Below are 12,768 nucleotides of genomic sequence, written 5' to 3'. Positions count from 1 at the left end.
GTACTCTTTGCAGATTTATGGATGCGTTTATCAGTCATCTCCCAGAACCCGAATGTCGTCTCCATGCTGATGGAGACCTGTTGTCTAATTCACAGCTCTACGCCCCCGGCACCTGGAAGAGGAGCCCAAGCACAGCAGGGCACAGAAACCTCGTGACCAACCAAAGGAATGAGCCATGAAACAAGGAGGTGCATCCTGGGGGAAGCAGGAAGGCCTCAGCAAGAAAGCCGTGCTCACCAGCCCGGAGGAAACGAGACAAACCCAACCTGATTACCCAGTGGGAAGGGGGCTCAGCCAGACCCCAGGTCCCAGCTCTCGGAGCAGTGTTCAGGGCTCCACGCAGAGCTCGGCCCAGTGGAAGTCAGCAGGAAAGGGGAGAGCTGGGGACGCTAGGCAATCTGTACTCAATGAAAGCGGGTGGCAGTTGGCCAGAGCACGGAGCTTATCGAAACCAGCTGTTCCGCCTCCAATTACAAGGCCAGAGGGGAGCAGAGCTATTTTTAGCTTTCCAGAGTTTGGCAGAGCAAAGACCTGCCTTGTGTGTAGGTAGTGGGGTGTGCCGAGGCACTCAGGGAGCCCCAGCGCAGGCCAAGGAGGGCGTAGACGAAACAGATCTATTCCGCGGAGCCGGAGCCCTGAGTGGGGAAGAGATTGTTCTGAGTCCTGTCTTCCCCCAGCCCTATTCCCCAAGTCCCCAAAATCAGCGGCAGAAAGAAAGCTGCCAGCAGCTGGGGGAGGTGAACAGATGTGGAGTGCCCACTCTTGGAAGCTGAGACTCGGCCGCCAGCTGCCCACCAGCTGTCCCCTCGGGGGCCACCTCTGGCCCGGACCGGCGGCCCTGTGGCCAGGGTCAGGGAGAGACAGGAAGCTCCCTGCAGCAGCTGCTAGCGCAGAAAAAGGCAGCCCAGATGACAGAGGAGCCAAGACCCAGCTTTCTGCCCCAAGTTGAGTCTCGACCTTTTTTGAGGATCAATTTGCTGGGCAGATTTGGGCAAATTGCTGTCCCTCTCTGGGCCTCCAAAGGGTCCATCTGGCAAGTGGTTCATTCAGGGACCCTCTGGATTTTGTCAGTAATATTCGAACCACACTGAATCTTGAGCTGGGATCCAGGGTTCAAAACCAGACATCATTCACCTCTAATGCAGGGACCCTGACCTCTCGTAAATGAGTAAAAAGAGCCAGGTGGAAACTCTGCTGAGCCAGCCAGCACTTCTGGAGACGGCAGCCACTCAGGGCGGCCAACTGTGTCCACATGGGAAGACTAAAGCATCTTATGACTTTTTAAGAGAAGCCAGAAATCCAGCGTTTCCTGTGAAATCTCCCAACTGTTAAATGTGGATACCAAATAAGTTTTATGGAAAACATGTCTGCAAACCGCACTGGGTCAGCGGGGCATCATCTGCCTCCACAGGGGTGCAGGGGAGAGAGTGTAGGCAGGAGGATCAGCCTCTGAGTGAGAAGTAAGGTTCGGAAGCCAGTGGTCTGCCAGTTGGTGGGGGCCAGGGCACGGGGAGCAGCGAGATCCAATCTTCCAGAAAGACGAAACTGGATGCAGGGTGGGGGGCACTGGGGACGCAGGCAGCAGATCGGCCTATGTGGGCAGGAGCCGGAGATTCACGGAAAAGGGCCTCGCTGAGGGTTAGCATGCATCAGCCTTCATCGCTCTTCCTTCCTGCCCCACTATATCATGCATCCACTGTATCACGCATTCACCTGCTGTATGTCAAATCCAAGGCTGGGCACAGGGGATACACAGGTGCGCCTTGGCAATCTTCCCAGGAAACTCCCTGAGCTGAGACCCAGTGTCCACTTGCTCTCAGGACAAGAATCCCATTTCTCTTGCTCATCTGCTCCATGACCTTGAGCTCCATGAGGGCAGGAACTGGGGGTGGGGGTCGGGGGAGTTATGTTCACCCCTGTGACTCCATGGTCTGAATGCTTCCAGGGGGGTGTCTGCAGCAATGCCTGGAAAATCATTATTTATCACCTACTATGTACTGACGGGGCTTCCCTGGTGGCTCAGGGGTAAAGAATTCGCCTGCCAACACAGAAGACACGGGTATCTTGATCCCTGGGCTGAGAAGATCCCCTGGAGAAGGAAATGGCAACCCACTCCAGTATTCCTGCCTGGGAAATCCCATGGACAGAGGAGCCTGGTGGGCTGCCGGACATGCCTTGGCGACTAGCAGCAATCGTGCACCGATAAAGGCAGTGAACCGCAGTGCCACGTGAGGATCAAAAGGCACGGCCACGTGGCCGCACCGGAGCGGAGAAAGGCTGCCTGACTGTGTCCCTAGGGCTCCTGGCTCCTTCCACCTGAGGGGACCCGGGTCCCGGCGGGGAAGAAAGACCACGGCCCGGGGCTGGGCACAGAGCAAAGCCGTGCAGGGAGGTGAGTTCCACTAGTATGATGATAAACAAGCTTCAGTCCTGGCCCTGTTTCAAATGGGCAATGAAAGAAATCTCCCTAATCCTTCCTAAGGAGACAGAACACTGCTGAAGCTCTAATCACAGACCGGTTATCCCATCCGGCTGGACTAAGCTCTCCAAAGGGTTCGGCAAGGGGCAGGGAGGGCCTCTGACCCTGGGGGGCCGGAAGCACACCTCTCCTAAGAGAAAAACCTCCTTCCTTGCCCAGGGATTAGGGGATTAGCTGATGGAGACTGGCCAGGCTGCCCCTTCCCAGCTTCCCGCAGGTCTCGGGCCCACACTCGCCCCTCCACAGAGCCTCCCAGGGAACACGGAGCGGGGTCACTGACCTGAGGGCAAATCCCGACTCAAAGGCATCACTGCCACCTCTCAGGCTCCAGACAACACCTAAGACCCCCTGGCTGCTGCCAGGCCAATCGTAAGCCTCAGGCCATGACCCCTACCCAACCACCCCACCCCAGCTTCACACTGTCTCCAACTGCCCTTCCAACAACCTTTCAATATCTGTCAATATGCAAATATCTACAGGGCATCTCAACCTTATTAACACGTCCAAACCGTGGTTCCAAGTCTCCGCACCTTTCCCCACCTGGCTTCCAGGTCACCGCACTCACCCGCCTGCCTCCCACCTCTCTGCCGGCTTCCTCTGTCTCCTTTGATAGCTGCTCCTCCTCCCCAGGCCCTCCTCCTCAGTCCCTACCTCATTTCTTTCTGCCCTCTTTCTACTCATCCCCTTGCAGATTTCATTCCGTTTCACGACTTTGAAAACCATCTAAACGCCCACATGCCCTGCACTAAGGTCTCTAATCCAGACTTTTCTCCCTGAGTCAAGATTTCATAGCCACCTAACATCTCCATCTGGGGGCCAGTCTCTATATGAGCATCCAAACATCCCCTGGGCTGTACCCCCACCCCCTGAAACCTCCCTGCGTCTCCCCCGCAACTTCTCAGCAAGCAGCCATCCATCCTTCCAGGTGCTCATAATCCTTAATTCCCTTTTTCCCTCACCCTGTCAGCAAATGCCATCACCTTCAAGATGACCCAGAATGTGACACTTGCCCCCATCTTCATGGTGACCACCCTAGACCAAGTCACCTCTCCCTGGTCTATGACAACAGAATAATTCCAGCAGCTATTATCCCAGGCCTCCCCAAAAGCTTTGGGGGAAGCAAGTGGGGTGAAAGTTAATGAATTCTAAACAGAACCCCAGCCTCACAGGCAAGCTTCTCTCCCCATAAGCTTTGTGAGGCCCCAGGCATTCTCCTGCCCTCTCCAGAGCGCGACCACCAGGTCTAACACATAGTGGGGCCTGGGAACAACTGGATGGTTTTACAGGGACTGCAATTCTTCCTCCGCTTCTCCCAGTCCCCAGCCCGCTCCCCCAGGTGAATGAGATTTAAACCTGGGTTTAGGATCCAATCCCAAATCACCTGCATTCTGGCCATTTGATCCTCAGTTATAAAATAGGGTCAGGGGCAATAACATTTTATTATTAGGAAATAATGTAGTTCCCAAACAGAGAAATTGGAGGCCCTAACTACTGAAAGCCATAGGAGACCTCCCTCCCTCTATGGATCTCCGGAAGGGAGGTCTTACCAGACACCCACCCAGCGAACACCTCAATCTCAGACTTCCAGCCTCTAAAACTGTGAGAAAATACATCTCTGTTGTTTCAGCTGCCCAGACTCCGGGACTTCGTTAGGGCATCTGAACAGCCTAATTCAAAGGTCTACATTTGCTCTTCCGGCCCTCCCAAAACCTTTGAAATCAACTCTCTGCATTAAATACCTCTTTGCTTGACATAGCTACAGGGGCCTCTCTTTGCTTAAATGCTAGAGCAGTGTTTTTCAATCCATGGTGGGCAACCCGCTTGGAGTCTGTGAAAGCAATTTTATGGGTCTCACTCAGCAGTATTTTTGAAATGAAGGAATGAGTAGAATAGAATAGACACAAATGCTTGTAGAGTGTGTCAAGCACAGTAAATGGCTTCGATCATACCATTAACGGATTGTATGTGTGTACAACCTTACACTTTGCAGTGAGCTGTAGTCAAAGACATTTGAGAGACCTGATATGGGGACCTCACTACGCTTGACCTCCAAGGGCTGTTCCATAAGGACTGAGGGTGCTTGAGTGGCTCTGCCCAGGGTGGGGGTGGGGGGGCTCCTGGGGGAAGGGGCAGAGCTGGGAAAGCCAGGTGAGTGCAGACGAGGTCCAGGGACCCAGGGAGGGCAGGGCGGAGCCACTCACTTGCCGAGGAAGCACTTGGGGACGGTGCTCAGCTTTCTCCGACGGTCCTTGATCAGATTCACCTTCTTGTTCATCATCATGTGGTACAGCTTCTCCCCCTTCTCCGCGATCATGACGTAGGCATCGCGCTCCATGCCCAGCTTCAGGCCTATGGAGGAAATACGGTCCGCACCAAGCGCTGGGGAGCTGAGGGGACAGGCCTGTGCATCCCGAAAGCCCGTCTCCCGCTGACCCCCCCACTACCGCCAAGAATCCCAGGACGACCAACCACCTTGGCACGACCTTGGGCAAGTCTCCTGCATCAGCCCTCCATATTCCCATCTGTCTAGGGGGCTAAACCAGATAAGCTGAGATCCCACCAAGTTATCGCAGTCCCAGAGCTCCCACCCCTTCAAAGACCTGCTTTTTGGCAGGTGGCCCCAGTCTCTCTGGAAAGGACCCCACGCCCTGTCCCCAGACACAGCTCTCACTCGACAGGAGGGGTCAGACTGGGGGACGCCACGGGAGCCCCCGGACCCGGCAGAGCCCCGCCACGCACTCTCGCGCTGCTCCCGCTCACGGATGATGGCGTCCAACCACTTCTGCTTCTCCTCCGCCGTCTTGGCCATGCAGACAAACCACTTGTTCTTGGCCGTGTTGTGGATCTTCCAGCCGTTGGTGACGGTGTAGCCATTGCTGTGATAATCCGCTAGCGGGGGCAGGAGGCACAGGGAGGGGGTCAGCAAGGACTCAGCCAGACAACGCGACATTCATCATTCTACGCTTACGAGTGAGGTAGTGGGCCCAGTCCTGCCTGCTCCAGAAAGACGGGGCGGTGGGAACGTCAATGGAATCGGGTTTGGGGGTTGAACTTACCACCCTTCAAACGCTCCCTCTCCTATCTCTTCTCTGGTGGGCAAGGAAGACCCGCCCGTAAAGAAGTCTCCCCTGGTGCTTCCTGCCTCCTTGTCCATCTCCTTCGTGTACTTTAGGCCGCTTAAAACCCTAGCGCAGCGGCTTCCCTGATGGTCCAGTGGTTAAGAACCCAGCTGTCAATGTAGGGGATGTGGTTTGGATCCCTGGTCTGGGAAGATTTCACATGCCATGGGGCACCTAAGCTGGTGTGTGCCATAACTACTGAGCCTGTGCTCCAGAGTCCAGGAGCTGCAACTACTGAGCCCACAAGCTGCAACTCCCGAAGCCCATGCTCCACAGCAAGAGGAGCCACCACAGTGAGAAACCCACGCAGCACACCGAAGTGGGGAGACTGGCTCAGGCAGGGCATGGGTGGGGCCTACCTGTCCCGTCCTCCACGTTCTCCACCTCCATGACCTCAGTGTTGATTCGACCCCGGAAGATGTACAAGGAGCCGTTGATGGATTTGGTCCTCTTGGTGGATTTCTTGCCCCCAGTGACCCTGAAAGACAGCGGGAAGTCAGCGTCCCCTATCTGTCCCCTCCCCAGGCCTCAGTCATCTTCAACAGAGTACAGAAGAACACCGGGGGACAGGAGCAGGGCAGGAACCGGCTCAGAAGCGTGGCGTTTTGGCTGGTGCTGGGGTGACTTGAGCAAGTCTCTTTTCCACTCTCAGCCACAGCTTCCTCATCTGGAAAATGGGCTAATAACCTTGCTGACCTCCCAGAGATACTTTTGAGCCAACAGGAGATGTGGATGTGAAACCAATAAGGAGCAATAGAAACCCCACTCTTCTAAGACTAGAAAATGGGTAGAGGCTCTCAGGGTGTCTAACAAACAGGAAGTTCCTGAAATAAAACCAGAATGGAAAGGAATTCCATTTCTACACGGAGAAATCTGCACCTACCTACCCACCACTGGTTCACTCGCTCAGGTGAACTCTCACGCACCCACTTAGTCACTTGACAAACCATCTGACCAGCACTTCCTCTAGGAAGCCTACCAAGGTGGGATCAGGGGAGTCACTCACCCATGTACTCAACAGGTGATGAAGAGAGTACCTACTGGGCACTATTCTGGGTGCTAGGGCTGCAGCAGGGAACAAAACGTAGTCTCTGAGACTACATCTTCCAATATGGGAGGGCAGGAGGCACCCCCAAAGCTCTCCATCATGCCCCCTTCCGGTTCCTACCCACTGCAGGATTAACCACTATCCTGATGTCTAACCTCCTGGACTCACTTTCCTGTTTTGGAACTTCACATTCATGGAATCACACGGGGTGATGGTGACGGACATTTGGGTTGCCTTCAGTCTGGTCTGTGCCTTATGTTCTGGCACGGGTCTTATGAAGAACTTACGTGTGCATTTCTTCGGGTTTATCTACCTAGGAGTTGAACTGCTCAGTTATAAGGAATGCACAAAACTGGCTTTGGTAGACACTGCCAAGCCATAACAATTATCCCACCCCCAGCGGCGTACAGACATTCCAGTTGCTCCACAGTCTCCATAACTGGTATTGAATTTCTCATTCTGGCCATTCTGGTGGCAGAGAGGAGTGTCTCTAATAAAGATTTCATCTGTATTTCCCTGGTGAGTTATGAGGCTGAGCACTTTTTCATGTTTATTGGCCATCTGGTGTCTTCCATTTGTGAAATGACTGTCCCTTGACCATTTTTCTGTTGGGCTGTCTTTTTCTCAATGATTTATAACAGGGCTCAGCAGATTTTCTTCTGAAAAGGAACCAGCGTGTAAATATTTTCAACTGGGTGGGCCATATGGTCTCTGTTACAACTACTGAACTCAGCCCTTGAGGCATGAGTGCATCCACAGACAACACAAAAATGAATGGGCATGGCTATTTGCCAATAAAACTTTATTTATAAAAATGGGCAGAAGGCCAAAGTTGGCCTGTATATTATGGATAGGAGTCCTTTGCAAAGTGATAGCAAAGATCTTCTCCTCCTCTGTGGCCTGGCTTTTTATCCTCTTCCAGTTGTCTTTCGAGGAACAAAAGTTCTTAATTTTAATGTAGTCTGATAAATCAATTTTTCCTTTATAATTATACTTTCTGTACAATTTACAAAATCTTTGCTTACCCCCCAGATCATGAAGACAGACTCCTATGCCTTCTTCTAGAAGCTTTATTGTTTTATTGTTCACATTTAAATCAATGATCCATCTGAAGTTGACTTTTGTATATCGTATGAAGGGTCAAGACTCATCATTTTCCCACTGGATATCAAACTGATCCAGCATCGTATACTGAACCACATTGGTACTTTTGTTGAAGTTTAAATGACTGCTTTCACGTAGGTCTATTTCTGGACTCACTACTGCACTCCATTAATCTGTCTGATTTTATACCATTTTAACTACACTGTCTTAATTACAGCAGCTTTACAGTAAGCCTTGGTGTCAGTAATCAAAATTCTCTATCTTTGTTCTCCTTCAAAACTGTCTTAGCTGTCTTTGTCTGTGTTTCCATGTAAACTTTAAAAATCATTTAAGTACATAGAGACACAACCTCCCTCCTGCAATTTTTATCAGAATCACACTGAGGCTCTAGCCAACATCTGATAAGAGAATGCAAAGCACTTGCTGGTGATGGGGGGGTAAGGCAGGTCAGAATGAAGGACGGCTAAGATTCTGGCCTCAGAGCCTGAGTAAATGGTGGTGCCCTTTATTAGGAACGAAGAAGACCCAGGGAGAAAACAGTCTGGAGCAGACGCTGCAATGAAAAGGAAGAGTCTTAGAACTTCCCTGGCGATCCAGTGGTTAAGATTCCACACTCCCAACGCAGAGGGCACAGGTTTGATCCCTGGTCAGGGAACTAAGATCCCACATGCCGCAAGGTGCGGCCTAAATAAAATGAAGAATCTTGTTTTAGACCCAAGTGAAGTGTGAGCTGCATGTGGCAAAACCAAGGGGAGACACGGTTTTAGATTTCTCCTACTTTACACTCCCTGTGCCAGGCGTCATTCTAACCACCTTATGTGCTTTATCTTAATCTGTGAAAACAACCTCATGAGATGGAGAGCACTTTCACCCCCACCAGACAGACAGAAAAACAGAGGCATCAAGAGCCGACACAGCTAGCAGGCGGCAGCGCCTCTGCGTTTTAACCACTGCCCACTGCTGACGCCGCCGTGACCTGAAACAAGCAGCTGAGATACAGGAGCCAGCTCTTCTGTGCCCAGTCTCCTCTTCCGAAGAACGGGGAGGTGGGTTTTTAAAACTCTCCCTTCCACTTCTGACACCCGAGAAGCCTCTAATTTTATTTTTTTAACATGTGTTTCTTTGGCCACCTGGGTCCTAGTCGCAGCAGGCAGGATCTTCGCTGTGTCTTGGGGAATCCTTCATTGCAGCTTGCGGACTCAGTGGCACACGAGGTTAGCTGCCCCTCCACATGGGAGAATCTTAGTTCCCCAACCAGGAATGGAACCTGTGTCCCCTGCACTAGGGGATTCCTAAGCACTGGACCACCAGGGAAGTCCTGAACAGCCTCCGGTTTTGAATCAGACCAGAAGCATGCTTGAGTCAGAGACCTCTCCTGACCCATGACCCGGACTGGTGGTGCCTGGCGAAGACATAACCGGAGGCAGACAGCTACCAGCATCGGGCGTTTCCTGGGACCACATCAGAGTCAGGCCGGGAGCTCCATCCACTACTGACGGCCCCACCCCTCCGAGACCTCTCAGAGCCCAGCCCTCAGGCTCCTGACCCAGGGCAGGAAAGGTGGCAGCCTGCCAGCTTCTCCCGGGTGACGTGTGCCCTCTGCCTCCAGCCGGCCCTGCTCACTCGCAAGTCTGAGGCCGGAAACGGCGTTACAAGAGCACGTGTGGCCACAGGGCCAGCCCCAGAAGGCCCCCTGGGGGTCCAGCACCACCAGCATCAGCTGCTATGGCTCCAGCAGAGGAAAGGCCCGCGCGGGGGTGGCTGAAGCCTGAGCAAACTCGGCCTGGGCTGGGGGTCCACGGGGGCCTGACGGAACATGCTGTTTTCTAAACCCCTGGGTTCTGGGAAAAGGGCCTGATTCAGATGGCCCGGGGAGGTGCTGCGGGCGGGGCTACGGGTGGATGCTGGCCGTGGCCCTGGCATCGCTGAAGGAGCACTCTCAAGACAGCCCCAGTGAGGACAGGCAGGAGGCAAGGCGGGAGAAGGCAGCAGTGATGGAGGGACAGGAGGACAGACCAAGGGAGTGAACAGGAAGAAAACGTCCCATGAAAAAGAGACACATGGCCCAGCCACGCAGAGACGGTGAGGACGGACACGGAGGCCTCTGACCAGAAGGAGCAAGTCCCAGAGCAAGCAGGGGAGGGGGCAGAGGGAGGGGCCTGCGGCTGAAGTGCCTACTGTGTGCTAAGGCTGCACTTACGGGATCGCACTGAATAGGAACTCATCACCTGTGGAGGTTAACAGGAACAGCAGCTACTTGTTCTCGGCACTTATTATGTGCCAAGCAAACTTGACAGATTTGTCCTTCAAAATGGCTCTTATAGGGTACAGGATAATTCAACCTATTCCACAGATGAGGCAATTGAAGCAGAGAGGCAAAGTCACGGAGCTAGAGAAATAATAAGGAACTTGGCTCTTGACCAAATACTACGGTATAAAAGGGGTTTGATCAACTCCGTTTTACAGAGGAAAAAACTGAGGCTCAGAGCGGTCAGGCTGCTGGAGGAGGACAATGAGAAGCTTCCCCACGCCCACACCGGACACCCCTCACTCACCCTGCGGAACGGTTCCTCACCACAGCCTCAGGAGGCCAGCGGAATCAGACAAGGAAAACGGGCTCAGGGAGGCAATCAGTGACAAGCCCAGAATCACGAAGGAAAGCAGAGGTGATGCTGAGAGTAGGGCCCAAATCTGGACCTCCCCTCAGCCCTAGCTTTTGCTAGATTAAAGAATAAAGAAGCCTCTGGCAAGTCACTATTTCATCCCTGAAGCAACGTGGCAGGAAGAAGTACCATTCAAAAAGGGCTGCACTGGGCAGCTGCGACTGTCCTCTACCTCCTCGGCGAGAAAACGGAAAGGCAGGATTCTCTTGACCCACCAACCTACCCACCCACTCGTCCATCCAACCAGCCACTCATGCCCGCACCCCTCCGTCTCCTAACTTTCCCTCTGTCCCCTCATTCTTCTCTCCATCAACTCAACCATCCCATCACCCAACCTCCCACACCAGGGACTAGCCACTCTGGCAACTACCAACCAATCATTCTTCAACACGCCCATCCAACAGACCATCTATCCACTAATCTCTAAACTTCCACCATCCACCCAGCCTCCCAATTTTATGACCATCCTACCATCCATCCATCTACCCATTTACTTATAAAGGCCCCAACTCACCTTTCATCTAAACACACCTCTGCCAGCCCATCACGTCTTCATATCCATTCTCCAATGACCCAAACATAGATTCCCCCAACCGACCATCTATCCCTCCATCCAGCCAGCTCCTAAACTCCAACCACCCACCCACTCATGTACTCACTCATCCGTCCACCAGTCAGTTCATACACATATCCACAAGCACTGCCTCACGGCCTCCCTTCACCTGCATACATTAATCTCCCCAACTTCCACCTACGCGTCTATCCCTCCTCCCATTTGCCCATACAGCCTACCAAACACCCATCCCCGTCGGTCTACCACTCATCCACCCATCCATTCAATCTACAAAGTTTAAGAGGCTCCAGTGAAAGACACAAAGATGATAAAGACACTATCTTGCCCTCAAAAAATGTAACAGGAGAAGGACCCCCTCCCCTCAAACCATCTATCTTTGGATCTTAGAATCACAGGATGCGAGTGCCACAAAAAAACCTCCAAACTCCCATGACCGTCTCGACCTACACTGTCCACTACAGCGGCCACAAGCCACATGTGACTACTGAGCTTAAAGGGTGCCTAGCACAAACTGAGACGTGCTGCAAGCCTAACAGACACGCTAGATTTTGAAGCTTTAGTGTACGTTTTTTAAAAGAATGCAAAATACCTATTCAATCAAATTTTTAAACTGATTAGGTAGAATAATAATATTTGGGGATATACTGGGGTAAATAAAATATATTATTTAAATTCATTCCACCTACCTCTTTTTGCTTTTCTAAATGCAACTACTAGAAAAATTCAAATCAACTATATTCCTAGAGAGTGCTGATTGAGAACAAATCCCTCAACTCAGAGGAGAAAAGGGAGGCCCTGCGGCCCCAGGAGAAACTGTCAAGAGTGCAACCAGATCCCAGCCACCTGACCCACCCAGGCAGCCCTGGCCCCGCCTCCAGCCACTCACCTGGATTTCCGCTTGCAATAGACAAGCAGGTTGTCAAAGAGGAAGAAAGCTCTCTCCTGGATGTTGCCCGCAGAGATTTTTAACAAAGTCCCTTGCAGGAGGAGCTGGGTGCAGATGTCCGTGAGGTTGGAGCCCTAGGAGAGCAACGGGGCGGGGGTGCAGTGCATGAGCTGGTGAATCCAGGAGAGCCCTTGGGAACACCCCTCTTTGTTCCCAGAGACAGACCTGCCCCTGCCTCCCTCACACCCCAAATCTCAATGCACCACTGGAGGGGAGCAGACAGAAACCCAGAACCACCCGATCGACGGCTTCCCTCTCGGGCATGTGCCAGAATAATGCTGGCAGGAGCATACAGAGATGACCGCTGCTCAGAGGGGACCTAGGACCGCTGAGGTGGAAGGACTCGCTCAGCCCACATGGCCCAGGCTGTGTTTGGTTGTAGGTTCTGTTGTGTTTGGTTGTTGTTTTTTTTTGCCAGTCCCCTCCCCTCGTATTTATTTGTGTCTTGACTTGTTACTTTATTTCTGCCATGAGAATGCCACCTCTGGGACTTCTCTGGTGGTCCAGTGGCTAAGACACCAAGCTCCCCAGGCAAGGGGTCCAGGTTCGTACCCTGGTCGGGGAACTAGATCCTACATGCCACAACTAAGAGTTCACATACCACACCTAAAGCTCCTGAGTGCCCCAGGACCGAGAACAGCCAAGTAAATACGTAAGTATTTTTTAAATACTGGCAGAATTCATTATATCCACATAAAGAATGCCCCTTTCCTAAGGACAGGAAGCATTATCAAGCAACTATCAACCATTTGCCACTGTACCTGTAGCACCTCCCACACACTCTGGCACACAGGAGGTGCTCAACAAATGCTGGCAGAACAAGTGACCAACCCCA

At 52.5% G+C, this 12,768-nt stretch overlaps 1 protein-coding gene across 1 annotated transcript in view; it reads right to left on the bottom strand.

Annotated features, from left to right (window-relative positions):
- PREX1 (phosphatidylinositol-3,4,5-trisphosphate dependent Rac exchange factor 1) overlaps nt 1-12,768 on the bottom strand; it is a 181,275-nt gene that overhangs the window by 48,577 nt on the left and 119,930 nt on the right. Inside the window, exons 7-10 of the mRNA XM_055438670.2 lie at nt 11,874-12,007; nt 5,958-6,076; nt 5,219-5,368; nt 4,681-4,828 (exon numbers count right to left, since the gene is read on the bottom strand). Coding sequence (XP_055294645.2) covers nt 4,681-4,828; nt 5,219-5,368; nt 5,958-6,076; nt 11,874-12,007 — 551 coding nt within the window. The remainder of the gene's footprint in view (nt 1-4,680; nt 4,829-5,218; nt 5,369-5,957; nt 6,077-11,873; nt 12,008-12,768) is intronic.

This window comes from Moschus berezovskii, chromosome 15 (assembly GCF_049115385.1).
Source record: "Moschus berezovskii isolate FMDL1 chromosome 15, NW_MosBer_1.0, whole genome shotgun sequence".
NCBI classification, from domain to species: Eukaryota; Metazoa; Chordata; class Mammalia; order Artiodactyla; family Moschidae; genus Moschus; species Moschus berezovskii.
The sequence above is the reverse complement of the archived record's forward strand: the minus strand, read 5'-3'. Positions and strand labels throughout refer to the sequence as shown.